Here is a 20,290-nt window from a genome sequence, read left to right as displayed (position 1 = left end):
TGCCTAATTTTTTTTTTTTTTTTTTTTTTTTGCATTAGGCAAAGATCTTCCATTATTGTCTGTGTCCTTATTAAGAGTCCTCATAGTAGATTTGTGGTAAGTGAATAAGTACTCTTGACTTGAACATACTGAACAACTTGTTACCTGTTCATTAATTCAAATTAAAGAATGACAGGAGTGGCTGTGAACCAGAGATGCTCGTGCACATCGAGTGGGATCTGGTCATAGTTTGGACAAGCTGCTGGACACGGATCCACCACCCAACTGCTTTTCTGTCCTGCCTTCCATGGGATCCTGTAAATGGGGCTCACTGTCCAACACCTGCATTGGCAGTCACAGTTGTGGAAAGGCTTTGGTGAGAATTAAAACTCCCCCCTGACACTGCTAAACTTCATCCCAAGGTCGATGTGTGCCTGGCCTTTGAAGAACAATTCTATTTTCTGCTAGTCTTCCATGCTGCAGGTCCTAGTGCCATTCCACAGCAACAAATTTTTCTGTTTTTTACACAGGGATTAAATGTGCCTGCACTGTTGAAGTCTGGAAATACTGCAGTTATTGCTTGGAGGGAAGTGTTATTATTTGGAGGGGAGGTTACATTTGTATGCCAATAATGATAAAAGATGATTTTGCAACTCTTGATAACGGAACAAAGCTCCCTTCAGGCTGCACTCTTGATTTTTCTCTAAGCAGTTCTGAAATTAATCATGTGGTGTGTGCCCATTTTTCTGAGTCATAAAACCTAGCTGGTAGAAGGACAAAGGCAGGAAGATTTTCATCAGTCTTGTTTTAATGCTGAGATTATGTTTGTCCTTCGTTTCCCCACTGAGAGTAATTTTTCATCTCCTCTTTTCTGATTGAAGTAGAATTGTCCAAGGAGGCTTTAACAGCATCTGTCATCCATAGGGTTTGGGGTTTTTTTTCTCTGCCCTTCTATATATAAAATATAGCTTTGACTCCTTGAACTGTGCATTCCTTACTCAGCTCTCTTCTTTGCATGTTGCTATATTGCTCTGCCATCAAGGTGAGGACATGTATTTGTGTATCTTATAGACATTTCCTGACTGATGAGTGAGAACAAGAGCCCAACCATACTACACATCCATATGATTATGGTTTAATAACTCACCGTGTCTGCATGTTCCATTTCAGTAAGGCTGTGGTTGGTTACTTTAATACAATCCATTTTATTCTGGTAACATTCAATTCATGTAATTGGAGTGAGTGGCATAAAGCAGTGGTGACCTGGCTCAGTTTGGTGGGCTTTTAACCTGACTGTAGCACTGCAGCAAACTCGGATGCTGTTATTTTATGTCATGATATCAACAAAACACAAAACATCCTTGTGCTATCCCCATATGCTGAAAATGTTTTATACAGACACAACCACCTTTTAAAGTGCAGGTTTAGAAATGCACTTTAGATGCAGACTTATTAAGACTGATTGAAAAACTGAAAATGAACTGCTGAACAAATTATCTTTTGTTATTCAAATCCTATGTGGAGCCTTTTTGTCTTTGTAACTGGAGAAATCGATAGGCAATTAATGTGCTGGTAACAGTCAATATTTTAGAAAGCATCTGATGGGTTGGGATCAATTTTTGCATATGGAAAAGCTTTGTCATGGTTTAAAGATTTCTCATTTGAATCTTGGCATTTGGGTTCTTGGTGCTTAATTACCTTTGAGACTGGAACATCATTGTTTCCCAAAGATTTGTGAATCCCCACCCAGGGCTTCCTTTGTATACACACTAAGCAGATAAACGATGGGAAGATTCCACTGATTGATGAATGGAAGAAGATACTTGCTTTTACAAATAAACTTTGCTGATAAACGAAATTAGACATTGAAAGATGAAAGGAGCAATGGGGAAGAAAAACCCCTGAATTCAGTAAGAATTAAAAATTAAAAGGGAGAGTTATACATTACAGGGAAATCTCTGGTATCAGGCATTCTGGGCAGTCTGTACCTCTCAAGTACCTCAGCCAGCGGGGAAAGAGAGAAGGGAAATGCGGCCGGAAAATTGGGATAAAAAGGGAGGCTGTGTCCTCCAAAAATTCGAGAGATCCCAGGGGAATGCCCCATGGCCTCTCCCTTTATTTGAATAAAGCCAGAAAGGACTCCTCTGTCTCCTGTTTGGACATAAACCTCTGGTGTTTGTAGATTAATTTTCCTAACAAATCGGTATTTTCTTACTGCGTGTCTTTACAAAACGTTTCTTCTCTTCACGTACCCACCCCCATAGCAGACGTGTAGTGGAAGTTTAAAGCAGTGGTGCAAGTGGGCAGTTGCTGGGATGCTGAGGTCTGTCTGGGGTCTAAAACCCCAAATCTGATGACATTAAATTACTCCAGAGCCAGGGGTTGTGGGTTTGAAGCTTGCCCCACTATGCTATGGGTTGGGTGCCACATTGGCTGTGCTTGTGCCCCTTGTGTCTATAGGCTGAAAAAATGTATTTTATTTTGGCAAGCTAACACTTCTCTGTTTCTAAATCAACCAAAATTTCCAGCTTCATTAACTAATTTATGGCCATTAGGAAAATGGTTTTGATGGATGAAAATTCATGGGTTTGAATTTTTTTTTCAATTACTGTACCTTATGTTTCTGAGTGAGTTTTTAATCTGATTTCAGTGGTAGAAACTGAATCACGGAAGGCTGAGGTCCAATCTTAGCCAGGCTTGGAAAAGCCTATATCCCACTGTTTTTTAAGCATTTTGAATTAAAATATCTGTCTGGATTTGGACCCTAGCAACTTGCAGAATCACAAAGAAATTCTATGGCAAAACAGATTACCTGAAATATGGAAAATAATCCTCCAGTATCCACTTTACCCTCTTCATGGAACTGCAGTCCATGGCAGTGTTTAGGAGCTTTAGAAGAGCTCACTCACACAACTCCTGTTTATTTTTTAAAGCATTCAGAAATTCTTTCACAGTAGATAAAACTTAATCTGTAGATGGATAACAACAATTGCCATGTGAAACATGTACAATTTACTAACTGGTGCCACTAATTGATATAATTATCACTAATTAAATGTTCTAAAGATAGTGATTTTTGTAATTGTTTTTCAATGGCTTGAAATGGCTTCTGAAGCTGATCAACAAAGCAGTTCTAGAATTGTATGCTAAGACTAAATTAAATTAGTGCTGCAGAAGTTATTTTCCTAATGTATTTAGCCTGAAATAAACTGATATCACATTTAGCTAACCAGGGCACTTGATGAATGGGTGCACAGTAGAAGATTTGCTTTTGGTTAATACTCAAGCTGAAAAATAGCTACATTCCCTCTTTCATGGCAGGATAGCCTAAGTGCTCATACATTAATCGAGAAAATAATTGCAGAGGGCCACAAATGTGCTTGAATAAAGAAAGAACTTGTTCAGATTTTCTCAGAAAATGCTCTGCCCATTCTGGTCTTTCAGTTAATAGACCTGCTTTTTCAAAGGGAATTTGGTAGATTCTGTCAGCACACAGATACCTCTTCAGAGTCTATTGTAAAAGTGGCATTTAGGCTGACTAAAATTTATGCTCTGTGTTCTTTTATTGTGAAGGAGGCAATTCTGATTTGGTAACTTGTTATGCCACTGTTGGGAGTGATTAATATTGATTACAAATATTTCCTATTTACAAATGGTGACTGGAGAGCACTTTTCTGAAGTGGTGCACAGTGCTGGTTCTCAGTGAAGTAATTGTTGAGGTGAAAGCATGGTTATTAAGATGAGTCAATTGTAATGACCTTAAATTCCTGATTTTCCCAGCTTTTAGCCATTTGTTCAGTACTGCTGGAACATCTCTCAAGAGGTGAGTGAAGGAAAGTTGAATTTCTGGGTTTTTTCAAGGGAAATCAGTGTAATCCCTGTGTTCTCAGGGATTATCTCATTTTTGAGATTGTTACTTCATAGTAGAGGACAGGAGCATGTGGGACTTGTGAGGGGGAATTTCTGAGGTATTTCAGCTCTTAACTCTCTGAAATAAAGAAGAACTCTTCTTCAGCCTTCTGTCAGCAAGAGCTCTTCCCAGTGAGAGCTTCAGGAAGGATGTGTTGGGCATTTTGGTCCTCTGCTGAGGTTTCACATTGCCCTGGTGCTGTATTCTTCCAATGACAGTTATATTTGACTTCAGGCTTTTCCTCACTCTTGAATTAGCTGTGTCTCAGCATTCCTCTGCCTATACAGTTCCATAAAGTTTTTGGTTAAACTTTTTAATGACAACAACAAAAGACCTTGTTCCTTTCATGAAAGCTCTTGGAGAACAGCTTAATTCCCAGAGCACTGACCACAGGCTTCCTTAAAGTATTACACTTATTATTTTATCCCTGTATATTTTGAATACAAGCTGTATCAGAGATACTAAATGATGTTTTAACCATAGTGGTCTATTAATTTGTGCTTCTTAGAATATAAAGTATAAATTATTTTCATAATGGAGGGTGATTGCTCTGCTTTGTCAAACTGTTTTCAATTCATGGACACTGCAGGGTGTACTTGCAGCCTTGTGTTCAAGGATTTATATGCAACCCCCATTATTGTTTGTTCTTCAATAAACAGCTTCTAAAGGCTAAAGTTGTGTGTGAGCTGTGAGTTAACAGCTAAAAATTTTGCCAGAACTCTTGTTGCCCTCCTAGTAGAGAGGTTGTTGTTTGTGAATGCTCAGGGAGATCTTGAATGAGATTATTAACTACTTTGCAATCAGTTTTCCTTCAGTGTTAATTGTGCTGCTAAATCCTGGGATATTGTGTTAAAAATAACTCCAAAGTCAGTGTCACACCACAGACACATTTTTGTGTTTGAAAGATGTTTCAGCTGTGGGACCAGTCTGCATAGAGAAAACTCCAGTTTTGCCATGAAGCCTTTACAACCCAACCAAAGGTCTTGCTTAGTGCCTCTAAATCATTAAAAAAAAAAAAATCAGGTAATAGCATTTTAAAAATGGAAAAACAGTAAAACAGTCTTGTTCTTCCCCCACAGAAGTGCACCCACAGCTCTACCTATGATGTTTGGTACTTGGATTAAGTATTGGCTTCCTTTTGCACCCAGACTGTGCAAGCACATCGCAAATGATGGAGGAAAAGTGTGAGGCTCGTAAATAAGTAATGCTTGTGCATCCTTAGCAATAAAAATGGTGCTGATTGAATGAGTCATTGACATTTCTGGGCTTGCAGCTGGAGGTGCAGGGACAGAGCTGGGGTTTTTTGCCTTTGAGGAGCTCACAAGTGTTCCTCTCTCAGGTGGTGGTGGGTTTGTTGAAGTAAATACCAACAGTAGTTTTAAATCTCAATAAATGGTGGTGCTGGATTAGAGGTAAGACCTTCCACCCTGCAGAATTCCTAATTGCTTTTCTAAACCCCCATAATTCCTTAAATGCAAGTATATTGTCAGAAAATTGTTTTAAGGAGGAAAGGAGGAGACTTAAAGTTAAGGGAACAGAGAAGTGTTGTGAGTTCCCTACTGTCCACAGGAACATCTGTGCAATCTTGCATGAAAGGCTGGCCTTGTGGTGGCAGAAACTGAGAGCTTTTCTCTTTTGTGGCACTCATCCAGGGCAGCTCACAGTTTTTGTTCTTGTCTGCAATTCTCACTTCAGAAGGAAAGATAACACTCCTTACTGTGCCTCATCTATTTGCAGAACAAGCTCTTTAGAGTGCAGGAGGTCTCTTTTAGGACCAGGTCTGTACTGCAAAGTTGTGCTGGTGACACTGCTCCACAGATGGGCTTGTGGAAAATCAATCCTCCCTCACAGAAATCACGTTGTTAAAGTTCTTTCTGGCAAGGATATTAACCCCTGGTCTTTCCATCCTAGTTCTGCTGTGAAAATGAGTGGTCATTTACAAACCATTAGCATTCTTTCAAATCAAAATATAATCACATCTTGCTACTTTCAAAGCCCTTCCCTCCCAGCAAATCTCATTAATTATCCCAGACAGGTGTTTTTCAACAAAAGCTCCTTGCATTCTCTCTTCTTCTCCAGCCTCCTCCTTGAGCTAATGAAGCTTCAGTGATGTCTGTGGAACAATGGAGCAATTTCTGTAACTGCAGGTTGGAGATGAAAAATAAGGGATGGTAATTGAGGAGGGGCTGGAGGAGAGGCTGTGGAGCAAAGTTCCTCTGCTGTGTAAAGAGATCTCTCATTACTGGTGATTAGGGAGGAAGCATTTAGAGAGACAGAAAGAAAGTAGCTGTGCTAAAATAAAAAAATGGGTTTTGATAGTTTGTTGATATGCAGATGCTGCTGTAGGAAAAGACCACAGAGCTCTTTAGGGCAGCCTTTATGTCCTCGAGTTAATGGAGTGGGATTTGTATCAAGAGAGGGGAACTGGCATCACCTCCACTCTGCTCCTGTGGGAAGTCTCTTATCCAAAAAGCTCCTGGCATGACTTGCAGCTGCCTGAATGCTGTTTAGCAACACTCCATGAATAAATTGGATGCTTCTCTGTGGAATTAGCCAGGTTTCTTTTCTCTGTGGAGATGTGCTGTGGAAATGAAGCCTATGTGCTTCCCCAAAAATTTTAATCATATTCATAATTACAGCCACTCTTCCTTCATGGCTGTTGTAAACAGGTCCTCCCTGATTAGCTTATGCCAAGACAATAGGAAAGAGGCAACTTTTTAGCCTGTAAAAATAAATGATACAGAGTTGTTTTGCTGGGCTGGATGACAAGCAGCCCTGCCTTATCCAGTGGTTCTGCATTTTCACAATTCATATTGCATTATGCCTAGAAGCTTCCCAGTTGCTGCCTCTTCCAAATGCATATGGACATTTATATTCTGAACACTGACAATCAGCAGAATTCAAATACTCTTTTAAGCATATTTGAATTAGTCATCAGCTGCTCTGAAACTGCAGAGCATCTCCCAACATTTTCAGTATGAAAACCAGGCTCAGGTGTGACCTCATGTCCAAGCATAAATAGTTGTTTTTCCTTTTTATCTGGCAAAGCAAGAGCTCTTATTTCAGGAAGGAATATAAGTATCTTCCCTGCAAATCCAACAATGAATAAAATTACTTTCAACCAAGTGTAGATAATTCTGCCCACATGGAGGTCAGAGACCATGAAAATACTGTGCAAAAGGCTCACAAGGAAATCTAATCTTTCCTTCCCTCTGGGAAAGGAAGGTGTCACACCAGGCACCTTTTTTAATCAGAATAATTGATCTAGTAGTTCCACCTCTCCTGTTGAACTGAAGAGAACTACAGCTGGAAACTGGTGCCTTGGGCACGTTATGGCTTTGCCATTTTTAAGTGAACCAGTGAGGTTTGTGAGTTATAGGAAGAGTTATTGCTGATGTAACCTCTGCAGATCCCAGTTCCATGTAACATGCTCTGGAAAAGGCCAGAAGCTGGAGAGAACTGAGTGATGTGCACTCACCACACCCTCAGGGGGCTGTCAGGAACCTGCTCACCAGAGGTAAGAGAAACTCAGCTGTGTCAGGAGCTGGCTTTTTGTGACATGAATAACTGCCTCCTCAGGTAAACCCATGGATGTTTTGCTTCCAGTTGGATTTTATCATTTCTGACAACATCTTTTATCACCATAAAATATGCATCAAGCTTCTTATAAAAATACTTTATTGAAGTTTTCCGAAGGGTGCAGCCACAGGGAAAGGTACGAGCAGACTCAACATTTATCCTGTCAATTCACAGCACACATACTTTGAGGGGTGATTTTTAACCCATAAATAACAGACTGACAGAACATGTCACAAGTCTGAAATATCACATCCACGAGACAAGACATCACTTAAAACCTGACTTCAGGTGACAATACTGATCTATTTGACAAATATCACTGAGATACAGTCTGATGGCATTTTCTTTTCACTTTTAGCAGCAGCCAAAAGCAGTTTGCTTGCAGCAGCAAAATGTAATTGGCGATCACAACATCATAAGCTTTTGGGTACTGCTTTACAACATTTGGGTTTCTATTTGTAAATGTGGTTTTCAGAGTTAGGATCTTGATCTCCCCTTTGCAATACTGTTAAATACGAGCATTTGCCATGGCAACTAATTACTTATTTGTGTTACTACATCTCTGAGCAGTGCCAGCAGTGGAATTAATCTGCTTTTTGGTCATACTGCCTCCGTGCCCAAAGAGGTTGCAGAACAAATGGGCAACTGTGATGAAGCATGAGATGGGAAGCAGAGTAAAATGACCAGGATTTTATGGTGAGACCAAGGCTGGAGCCCTGGTGTCTTGAATCTTGTGCTCTATCTGTGTAATTAGTTGACAGCTCTAAGAAAAAAAATTAAATTAAACAGGAAAAGAATTGATGCTTGTGTTGACTGAATCAGCTCAAGCCAGGTCTCCAATGAAGTGAGGTATTTTAAAATAAAGAATGCAAGAGTTCTGAAACTTGAAAAATTTAAGAGGTCTGAAAAGAACATTTTAAAAAGGAACATTAAAAAAGCAACAACACAAGATTAGCTTCTATCTGATCTTGTTATTCCCTAACACAGTGCCAGAAGAGTATCTTTAAGATCCTGCAGAAGATATTTGAAGATGTCTTTGGGTTGTCAGGATGGAGTCTGTGGAGAAGCTGGCTCTGTGCTGGCACCTTTCACGTGGGCACAGAACCCTTTTCTAGACCCCTCCAGGGCTGGTTCCTGCTGCATGGCTCTGGCCAGGAGGGAAGCACTCCCACGGGAGCCCTGGGCAGTGTGTGGCAGGACACAGAGGAAATCAGAGCAGTTTTGAAGTAGGGAGGGATCAAGCAATACCAACAGCACGATGCTCAATGCCTCAGAGCCTGGCTGTAAACTCCTCAGGGCAGAGATCTGACCCTTCTTGGGGTGTGGAAGGGACATCTATTGCAACCCATGAAACAGGGATCCAGATTATGGCTGCAGTTGCAGTTACAAAAATGATAAATGAGATGTTTTCTTCTGAGGTTTGTTCTTTTCTTTCTGTATCACCATCATCCATGTGTAATAGGTGTGAGGAAAAAACTCTCCCATTTATGAGGAAGATCGGGTCTGCCAACAGCTAAGCTGTAGTTTAGCACAGTAGTTTAAGCCAGATATTTATTTTTATTAGCTTTTTCTTTTCAGTTTGCAGTTCATCGGAGCAAAACGCTGGTGCTGCTCAGGCTGACTAGGTGGCAGCAGAGCTCTTTTGTGGCACCTGCAAGTGGCAGACACAGATTTCACTACCCGTGGTTAATGTCAATAAACCCCTTTATCCTTCTCTGCGGTGGGATTTTGTTTGTTGATGAACTAAAATAAGTTAATAGTGGGCTCTCTTCTGCCTTCCTCATCTGCCCCACACCATTGCTCTTGGGTTCTTCCAAGGAAAAAAGCTCCAATCCCAGCAGAAATCAACCAAATCTTTTCTCATCCTCACATTGGGCTGGCTTCACCCTCAGTAGTTCTGAAGGGCATAGTGAGGCTGGACCTTCAGCTTCTTGGGGCAAAGGAGTTTAATAAAAGCCCTTCTGAAGCTGGAGTGGCAGAGAGGGTATAGGACAGGGTTGACAGCCGAGTTGATCCACAGCAGCCAAAAAGAAGTCTCATACCAGAACTCAGAGATGCACTGGCCGTGGCAGCCAGCACGGATGATCATCAGGAGAGTGTACGGAGCCCAGCAAATCCCAAAAATGCCCACTATGATTGCCAGTGATTTGGCCACTTTCTTGTCTCTGCAGAGCCTGAAGTGCTGAGTTGTGCTCTGGGACACGATCTTCACCCGTTTCTCTGAGGACAGAGTGGAGGCTGAAGTTCTGCAGCTCTTTTTGTCGCAACATTTGGGTTTCTTGGAGCTCTCCGAGCTCGTTTCCAGCAGGTCTTTGGCATCCAGGCTGGAAGGGGAGGCTGCTGCTTGAGCTTTGCTCTTAGAGAGGTCGAGGGCTTCAGCTGACTCCTTCTGCTCCCACTTACAGCATTTCAAAGAAAGCTTTGCTTCTGGGCTCCTTTCTGTCTCTTCACTGAAGGACTGGTTGTGCACTTCGTGGAAAACATCCAGGCGCATTTTGGTGCGCTTCTGGATGTTCAGGTAAATGCTCAGGTTGAAAAACATCACGCTGATGAAAGGGGTGAAAAACTCCAGCGTGGAGGCTGTCATGAGGAAATACCAGTTGTAGAAGAACTCAGCATAGCATTCCCCAGTGGGGATGATGCTCTGGCCTGATATGTACTCCCAGCTGATAATGGCAGGTCCGTAGAGCAGGAATGCCAACACCCACACCATCACCATCTTCAGCACTGCTTGCCTGGTGTTGCCTTGCTGGGCTCTGTAGGCCACCTGCAAGAGGAAAGCCTTTTCTTACACACAGTCCCACACCCCAGCTGGCTGAGGCTCCTCACAAATGGACTATTAGTATTCCTGGTAAAGTTGCTAGGCAATACCCCAGCAGTCCAACAAATTGGTATGCCATAGGCAACGGGAGCAATTGCTAGATAAATCACACTCTTACAGGGAAGAGTTAGAGCACTCATTTTACAGCTCCAAAATATGGTGTCTGCTAAGTGGAAATGTACTGATTTGGTTGGGGCCTGGCAGCTGTCTGCACCCACCACTTACCTGAGCTGTCCCTGTCAGTCCCAAGGAGAGGCACTTGACCAACTCCTGTGCTGTATTTGTGGTCAGGGAACGGGCAAACAGCAGTGGGTCAGATCTGCCTGGGAACTGCTCATTACCTCCTGCAAAAGGCTGAGCATTTTGATCTCCCACAGTCTCAGAGACCTGTCCACATTCCCTGCCAAAGCTGGCAGTGCTATTTACTGCCGTGAAGCTGTGAGTCTGACTGCAATCCACTTGTTTGTCCTGGGGATAGTAAGCTCTTGCAAGTTAGTTTAAAGTCTGCTTACCTGGCTGGCTTGCTTGTACACTACTATTCTGTCACCTGGGAAGGGAACACCTGCACAACGGGGACTGAGCCTTAAGTGATTTAATTATGCCAGGAATGCTAATCTGAAACCACAGCTGAATTATACATTTGTGGATGATTATTGTCTTCCAGGCTGAAAGATTCACAATTTATGGAGGATTCAAAGAACTTTTAAGTATTGCAGACAATCTGGAGAATAAAGCAGGAGGAGAGTTATGTCCCTCTCAGCTGCCATGACAGGACTCACCGCTCTTGTCACCGAGAGGAATCTGTCGTAGCTAATTAGTACGATGTTGAAAACCGAAGAGGTGCACAGCAAGTAATCAACCACCAGCCAGAGTTTGCAGAGGCTTCTCCCGAAGATCCATCTCCCCGTCAGCACATAGGGCACGTAGAGGGGGATGCAGAAGGCACCTGCAAGGGGAGGGGTTCGTTCCCGGTGAGAGCCGGGCTCTGCCCCGGGGACCCGCGGGTGCCGGGGGGTCCTTCCCTCTGCGCGCCCGGCCGAGGGAGCGGCCGGGGAACAGGGTGGGGACCGGGACTGCGGGAGGGTGTCGGGGGCAGGAGTGGAGCCCGGGGGAGCAGCCGGGCCGGCGGAGCCCCGGGCGCGCTGCCCGCCCCGCCGCCGAATTGCTGCCGGTGCCGGTGCCGGCGGGCGCCCCGCGGGCGGCACTTTACCTACGAGGAAATCCGAGATGGCCAGGTTGAGGAGGAAGAAGTTGTTCTGGGTGCGCAGGCTGGAGTCCGCCACGAAGGCCAGCATGACCAGCGCGTTGCCAGCCACGGTGACGGCGATGAGCAGGGCCATCAGCGCGCCCAGCGCTGCCGTGCCCGCGGCCGCGAAGCGCCCGGCGGCGGCGGAGCCGTTCAGCGCCCCGCCGCTCTCCATGCCCGCACCGCTCCCGCCGCGCCGCCGCCGCGGGGCTGCTGCCCCTCCCCGCCCCGCCCGCTCCCGCCTCCTGCACCGGCCCCCAGCACCCTCGCGTACCCCCCGAGCAGCCCCGAAACCCCCAGAGCATCCCTAAATCTGCCCAAGCCTCTCTGCATCCCACGAGAGCAGCCCTGAGCATCTGCACATTCCCACGTATCTTCTCAGCCCGGGAACATCTTTGTACTACCCAGAGCATCCCTTCATCCCTCCGGGGCATCCCTGAGAATCCACACATTCCCCTCTCAACCTGGTAGCATCCTTGAATTACCCCGGAGCATCCCTGATTCCCCCCCAGAGCATCTTCTCCCATTTCCCTTCCCTTCTCAACCCTGGAGCATCACTGCATTACCTCGAAGAATCCTTGCTACCCCCCTTAAACACCTCTACATTCCTCTTTCCCCTCTCAACTCAGAAGCATTCTTGTATTCTCCCGGAGCATCCTTGCATGCTGCACAGGAACATTCCTGCATCTCTCCAAAGCTCCACCATGAGTTTTTTGCTCCTGCCGTGGGGTCTGTGCCTTAATGAACAGGAGAGAGCTCAGAACTTCATTTGCCTTTTAATCAGCCAGGAGGCCTCCCTGGCCAGGTGGAACACAGAGGGTGATGATCTTGCCTCTACTCCTCATGGGCAGCAGGAGGAAGAGGTAAAGCTGCCAGGGTGCAGACAATTCTGCAAACCAAGGAGTCCTTGGGGCCCCCAGCCCCAGCTCCAGGAAGGTGATTACCTCTTCCTTCTTCCACCACTTGTTCACCTTTCACAGCTAAAGAGAATAACTTCTGTCTGAGGACTTGTTTCAGCTGGTGATTCTGCAGGATGAAGTTACCTACCACTGTACAACCCCCATGCACGGTGTCTGCTCCAGGTGGCAGGAGAGGAAACATCCCCACAGGAATTGTCACAGGGGCAGGATCAGTTCTGCTGTCACCACTTCTGGAGAACAGCACAGGGATGAGCAGAGCAGCAGCTGCAAACACAGAGAAGGGTACAGGCTGGAGACCCTGACCAGGCACCCCTCTGTCTGGGGAATTCGAGAAACAGAGAGATCATAAGCAAAGCAAGAAAACTCTGCAAACCCAGAAACAAGCCTGTAGTTAAGGCCCACGGGGTTTGCCACCTTCTGATTGCTCCGAAAGCTATTTTCACCTCAGGAACTACTACAGCCTCACCGAAATCCTCTTCAAACACGCAGCCACAGCCGCTGGCGGCGGATCCTGCTGGGAGAGAGCTCTGCAATCGCTGTAAATCTTTTGGAGCCGGCAGAGCCGAGCACTTCTCAGCACTCCCGCAGGTTGTGGCCGCTGTGGCACCCACCAGAGTGGCTTCAGCAGGAGCCAGCCAGCCTCACCCTGTCCCTTAGCGTGCCCAGCCCTGGGACAGCGCGCTGGCTCCGCGCTCAGAGCTGGGCTGGCATTTCCCAGCTGTGCGCACAATGAGCCGGCAGCTGCCCGGCACGTGTGTCCCCCTCCTCGGGGACACAGGTGTCCCCAAGCCGGTGTCTCCATGGATGGCTGAGGCTCGGCCGCTGCCGCATCCCGACAGAGGATGTCACTGTGCGCTCGTGGAGCCGCGGGTGGGAGCGCGGAGGATGCGGCGTGCCAGAACTCCCGGCTGGAGGTGCTTGGTGCGTTCTTCAGCACTGCTCCAAGGGGATCAGACCAAACCACCCACCCAGCCACCCTGCCCGGGCCGGGACTGCACCACAGCCCAGCAGAGAGGACGTGAATTTTATGCCGATCACCACAGATGTGATAGAGAAAGAGTTATTTTTGTTTTTTTTTTTTTAATTTTATTTTTTTGACTCCCGTGATGTTTAATGAACCCACAAACCACTTTCACTGTGCGGCTGTTTGTGATTTGGTGTTATGTGTGATCTCCAGCCACTCAGTCAAGCATGAGTGTTCACTGGAATGTTTACAGATTCCAAACGATGGGGTGTGTGCTGTGCATCTCCTATCCCCAGGAGCAGTTTGCTGTTTGTTAGCTGTCAGCCATTATTCAGAATTTTCACCACCTGGACAGAAAGCAAACCCCCTACTTTGTACCTAAGGTAATTTACAAACTAATACAATACAATATGGACAAATCACAGTTATTTTTTTTTAATCTAGAGTAAATTTCTAGGATTGTTGGATAAATAAGAGGTGATAGAGCTCAGATTACAGGTTTCCTGATCCTGATGTTTCTCTCTTGCTTCAGCAGACAGGTCAAGTGTATTTCTAATACATTTCAGGAAAGGAAATCACACAAGCTGTAGTTAAAGCAGAGCACACTCAGACATGCAAGCAGATGGTCTGACAGCTCATGTTTGGAGCTGGCTTACACAGTACATATGCCATGTGTAGGTACCCCTTGTGCTCATAAGTGCTTATATAAGTTCACATGGGGTGTTCTGACCACCCTGCATCAGGCCATGGGCAGGGAGACCTCCTGACCACTGCTCAGTCCCTGTGGATCTGTACAGCAGAGCCTTTCTGGCTGGTCTGAGCTGTAGCTTAGCCCCAGGCTCTCCTGAGCCTCATTTCTGTTTGTTCTGAGGTTGTGCCTGAGCAGCAGGAGCTGGGGGTGGCAGATCAAAGGATGGTTCAGGCTGGAAGGGACCTCTTGGGTTTTTCCAGGCCAACTCCTTTGCTGAAGCAGGGTCAGGTACAGCAGGTTGTCCAGGGCTTTGTCTGGTTGGGGTTTGAATATCTGCAGGAATGAAGACTCCATAACCCCTCCAGATAAACCTGTTCCAGCTGCCCTCCAGACTGCCCTCACAGTCAAAAGGTCTTCTCTTGTCTGCACCATCATGCCCACAGACAGCTCTCTATAAACCTAGGACTAGGAGGATATGCACAAATTGTAGTTTTTCCATTGCTTACTTCTGCCCCATGGAGCCAGTTTGTCTCTGAAACAAACTTTAAAGAAAGAGATTATTAAAAAATCTCTTTGTGTTCATGTCTTTACTGATGAGGGTTGAAAGTCCTCTGGCATTCACACAAGTATCTGTGACTATGAAACTTTTGTTTTATTTCCTTTTCTTCTGCCTTTCATCATGGGACATGTTTATTCTGTTTGGAAAATTCCCTTTTTAAAGATCCCCTCACAAGTTACCAGCACACATGGGTGAAGAGAAGGGCAGTGAGGCAGAGAAAAGAGATTCCAAATTGGCTGAGGGCAAAATCTTCAAGGAGCCCTTCAGCATTTCCCTGCTTTGCCAGACCCCCAAGATACAGCACAAACCCTCAGTATAAATATTTCACATGATGCACCAACGAGTAAGACACAGAAAATGCCAGGGGAGCATTTCTCATGCTGGAGATGCCTTTGCAGTGAAATGCTACTCTTTGATATATATTTCTCTTAAAAACAAACCCAACAACAACTTGTCTGTCAAAGCTTGGGGAGCTGTTAGGACTGAAAACCAGCATGGCAATCCAAACCTGGCTGGGACATGATGGAATCAGTGACTGGATGTGCTTCACCAGCTCAGCCAGGTGTCAAAAAAGCTTCTGCTGCTGGCAGGAGGTCCCTTCCTTACCATACTGCAGGGGACAAAATTGAGCGAGCTTGATGTCAAAGACAATGCTGACCAAAATAATCCTTGAAAATGCTAAGAAATAACCTAAGAAATAACTAAGAAATTACCTGTGAGGCAGCTTTCAGAGAGGTGTGAGAAACTGACATCCACTCCCAAAGCAACACATGCTGAGAGCTCTAAATGGCACAAAGCCACCACGTCCCTGAGAAGGATCACAAATCCTGGAGGGGAATTGTCCCCATCTGGGCACAGTGTGTGTTCATCTGCACTCAAAACATGTCCTGTACCTTTTCACTTCTTTCTTTTCCTTCCTTCTTTCCTCTCCTTCCTTTGTTCTTTCTCTCCATTCCCAGCTGCAACCTGCAAATCCAAACTCCCAAAGTGTTAAAAAATGCATCCTTTGCTATAGAGAGACTTTTCATAGTTGGATCTGTCTCAAACTGCCATGAGTGCTTTTGGCTTCTTGGGAACAAGCTCCTTAAGATTACAAATCGCCTTGTCACTGAAAAAAGTCACATTTCTATCCTTGTTCTATCCAACAGCACTTTTGTGAGCAGGGAAATGCTGAGTTTGGGGGAGGAAAACAAAGCAGAGCAGGATGAGTAATGCCATTAGTAATGAAGTAAGTGTCTGATCAGAGTTAACACCTGACTCTTGTCAGGGCCAATTCAGTATTGTATTTCAAAATGAGAATTTCAGAGCACAGTGGGGAATGGAAGCAGAAGTCATCCTACATCTGTCAGCCTGGACTGAGTTGGCAGCTGCTGTTCAGACTGATAGATGTTTGCAGAGAGAGACAGCAGGGTCTGAATATGAAGATGTGAAATCCATGTGCAGCTGCTACCAACCATGCTGGAAGCATTTTGCCACATGGAGGAGTGAATGTTAAAGCTCTGTTGAAAGAGTATCCATTAAATTTGGTACTCCATCAGGCAGTGGTTTAAGAGGCAAGGCTGGCCTTTGTTTCTAATTCTCTTAATGGCAGCGAGCGGTGTGGGTTAGGAGTGAGAAAAAGAGATTTGGGAAGGACTAAAACATTTCTAATCAAAGCCACTTCTGTTCCCAGGCAGATGGAAAACAGAGCAGCTGTGGAGAAATGAGCTGGGTTTCTCTGGGCTGTGTGCAAGCTGTGGCACAGTGGGCTCCTTTGCACTCCATCAGACTTCATAAAACTTCAGGTCACTAAGCAATGAGAGGGGGAGGGTTCAGCCCATTTCTGGAGTCCATGGATATCTCCAGAGCCACCACCAGGTTCTCATGTGAGGAGAACTACAAATGTCAGCTCGCTTGCTTCCTGCAGGAACTCATTGGTAACCTCATGTAATATTTAACAGACTTCCTGGGCTAATTAAGTATATTGCTTTATATAGTAACTAACATATCTCTAATATGTATCAAAATTTAATTCAGTTTAATTCATTATTGCTGCTCAGCATGGGCCCAGTTCTCTTTCCCCTTACAAAGATGCAAATCCATTAATTCTTTGTGTGCATCAGGGAGCCCTGGGGTCACCAGACCCCTTCCACACACAAACATGGACAACTTTGCTCTTGTCTCTGCCCAACTTAACTGGACCAAAAGAGTTCCTTCAGGGCAGCTGAGACCAGAAGCTGTCCCCAGAGGCTCCCATCAGCTGTCTTACAGCTGGAGGGTCCTCCAGGCACAGTATTTGAGGGATTTAAGCCAAAGCTTGTATTTTCTGTATGACACTTCTTCCCCAAGCATATGTGGTTGTATGAGCAATATGGAATAGAGGGAAACACATTTCTCTGGAGAGTAGAGGGCAAACAAATCTCTGTGTCTGAGATTAGGAGAATCAGCAGTCTAGCTAACTTTATTTTGTTTATTTGGCCATTTGGCTTCTGTGGTAATGAAAATTAGTGCTCCCAGGTTCTGGGCAGTGTCTAGCCAAGAGGGTCTGAAGCTTTTGTTATTCTCCCCCTCTCCAGTGGCTCCTGTGAAATGATGCAGCAGCATCTGCCCAGGCAGCACTCCTTCACCATCTCTGTTATCTCTCTGGAGATGCTGCCATTTCAGGCAGGAATTTCAAGTGTTTGTGTCTCTAAAAGCTCTCTCAAGGTTTAGGATCCAACACTGAAGTGTCAGTTATCAAGGGCATTTTCTCCAGAGAAAGGTGCCCTTCCTAGGGAGAGGGAAACACATCCTCTGTCCTTCCAGCCCTTGCCACCTCTGCCAAGTTCCCTGTCTCACCCCTGTCAGCCACTGTGGCCACTGCTCCATTTTTGAAGGGGTTGGATTCTGTTCAGCTCCCTGGTTTGAATTCTGCTCCCCCTGCCTGCCCATTGCCTTCCAAAGCCTGACACACATTCTCCAGATCACTCTCATTCAGAAAGACCTTCACCTGTACAAGGATTTTCCCTGACTCCTGGCTTTTCTCACAAAAAACCATGTCTCAACCCATCTCTGTCTGCTTGAGACTATGCCAAGCCTACCCTTGGATCTGTGGCAAAGGCAGATGGAGAATGTATTTCCTACTGAGCTGTGGTGTGCCTAATGTATTCTCTTCTTTAATGATTGCTCTGGGTCCTGATCTCCAATTCATCATCTTTTCATTCTTTTGATGTTCATTATAAGGCAGCAGAGAGTAACAGAGTATGTCAGGCATCCAACTACAAAGGCATGGGGAAGAGGAGAGAAAAGGGACAGTGACAGGAGGAAGATGAAGATTTAGGAAGCATCAGCTCACTACAGGCAAAGCTGCAATGATGCTCAGGATGTTTCTGTAACAACTTTATGTTATCTGCTGTCTTCCTCTTCCAAGCTGTACTGCTGAAGCTAGTTTGACCTGTAGAAAAATCATTTTGAGTCAGATTTGTGTAAAGATAGTACAGGGAAAAGGAAACAGAGCCCTCCTGGGTCTGTTTGGACACAGACACAGCTCTGGAGAGCTGAGACCTCCAGCAGGTCTCTTTATTGGTCTGGCTTGCAGCAAACAGGGTTTTAGCAAATAAATCCATCTCATCAGCCACCCTGGGCTTTGCTGAGGCTTCTGGCCTGACGAGAGGGAGTTTGCTGTGGCTGTAAGTAACAGGGTCCTCCTTTGCCTGACTGTGATGATGAGAGGGCTCTAATTGTGAAAGCTCTCTTGGTAAGCTGCCTTGGGGGACTCCAAACACCACAGAGCTGCCACTGGATGTCACAACTGCTGTGATCTGAGTTCAGATCCCCTGAAAAAAAGGGGAAAAGAAGAACTGAAAGTCCTTCCCTCCCCAATGGGTAATCATGTCCTGCTGGTTCTGACCTCTGTTTATCCAGAGTGCAGCCGTGCTGGAGGGAGGAGGTGAGGACAAGGAACATTAATCACTCTCAGTGTCATCGAAGGGACTGAATAGCACAGGAGCTGTGGCAAAACAAGATGTGCAGGTGCTGGGCCATCCTTCTGAAGGGTGCTTGCTGTCAACCCCCTGGCTGTTCTCTGCCTCAGCACAGCAGGATCACTGCTCAGATCCAACACCTCCAGAGGATGATGGTCAGGCAGTGAATTTCCTGCATGGTGTAGGCCCAGAGAGTAGAGAAGAAAGAATTTGGGGGATGTAGAAATCAGATCTCCTTTTAGGCTGCATGACAAACTATACCTGCTTATCCCAAAAGCAGCAGCCACAGAAACTCCTTTTACCCTTTTGCTTCACACACATCTCCCTGTGGAGGGTGAGAAACATCACCCTAGCAGGGCAGGGAAGCATGAAACCATTCCCACCTGTCTCTTTCCTTTCTTTCCCGGGGTCTACAAGGCACTGTGAAGCTTGTAAATGAATGTCAACCACACAAAAATCCCTGTCTTAAAACTTTTGCAGGCAGTTTTATGTGATGGAGGCTGGGTTGGTGCTTGGTGGGTGGAGGATGCCTCAGTAATTTGCTTGGGAAAAGAGAGGAGCCGCAAAAATAGGAATGAGATGCAGCCCTGAGCATGGAGTGAGGATGCCAAGGGTTCCAGAGGTTACACAGCTCCCCTGGAGCCCAGGGCTGTCTCTGGTCACTGAAGAGAGGGAGTTTTCCTGCTTTCCAACCAGATGTTGAAGGACACAAAAAGCAACGATGCCCCATGGACAGAAAGGTTCTCCTGGAGCTGTGGCTGGAAAAGCAGAGCCAGGGCAACTGGGAATGGAGGAGGGGACCAAACTGCAGCCAGGTACCATCAGCATCTTCCTGGTGGCTAAAAGTTTTGGCAGTAGGTGAGGAATTGGGTATTCACCTTCCCCACAGGGGCCCAGGTCCCACCACACTGCCACCCCTCCCATGGTGCAGCTTCTCTTTTAATCTCCCCTTGTTCTGCTCTGCTTTAACTCTGTGAGTGAGGTGCTTTGTGGGAAAGGCTCTGCCTGTCATTTCAGGTGCTATTTCCTTTTCAGGTGCTATTTTCCCTTTTCTCTTCCCTTGCTTTATGCTGTCCATCAGGATTGTCTGACAGCACGACATCGTTCATTAAAAGAGGGAAGGATCAGGTGCAAGATTAATTTTCCAAATAATTTTGCAAACCACTGCGTGCAGAGGCACAGAACAGCTTTCTGAAACAGAGTTAATAATTCCAGTTGTTAATAATGCACCGCTCACAGCTGATGCTGCTCCCAGCACCCACGGCCAGGCTGTGCTGATCCCACTTGTTTGCAGGCAGGTTGGGAAGGAGAGAGAAGTGATTCTGAATAATATTTCATGTGACATCTGGCATTTAAGAATATTATGGCATTGTTTTACAAGTCTTCACAATTTCTAAGCAGTCCTTCCAGAGACTGCATGTACAAAAATGTGATTATTTGTTTCTATAGGTTGACTTTATACACGTGATCTCCTCAGCTTGTCACAGCACTTTTTTGAGCATTGGGACACACCACAGTCTTCCCCAAATTAATTGTGCAAAGTGCACAATGTTTTGAAAAACAGTTCCTAAATAGATAGTGGTTATTGAGCAAGAAAGGTGAGCAATTGGGAAAGCACATGAGCTGCTATTTGCAGCAGCTGGATTTCAAAAGGTTTTAACAAGTACAAACCCTCTTGAC

At 45.5% G+C, this 20,290-nt stretch overlaps 1 protein-coding gene across 1 annotated transcript; it reads right to left on the bottom strand.

The window, feature by feature from the left end:
* Positions 1 to 9,356: 9,356 nt before the first annotated feature.
* On the bottom strand, positions 9,357 to 11,710 carry HRH3 (histamine receptor H3). The gene is made up of 3 exons (XM_030232256.2): positions 11,500 to 11,710; positions 11,069 to 11,235; positions 9,357 to 10,235 (listed from the first exon to the last, which is right to left on the bottom strand). The coding sequence occupies exons 1-3, from the start codon at positions 11,708 to 11,710 to the stop codon at positions 9,357 to 9,359; spliced, it is 1,257 nt and encodes a 418-aa protein (XP_030088116.1).
* Positions 11,711 to 20,290: the final 8,580 nt, after the last annotated feature.

Source organism: Serinus canaria, chromosome 20 (genome assembly GCF_022539315.1).
Source record: "Serinus canaria isolate serCan28SL12 chromosome 20, serCan2020, whole genome shotgun sequence".
NCBI classification, from domain to species: domain Eukaryota; kingdom Metazoa; phylum Chordata; class Aves; order Passeriformes; family Fringillidae; genus Serinus; species Serinus canaria.
This window is presented reverse-complemented; position numbering and strand designations above follow the sequence as displayed.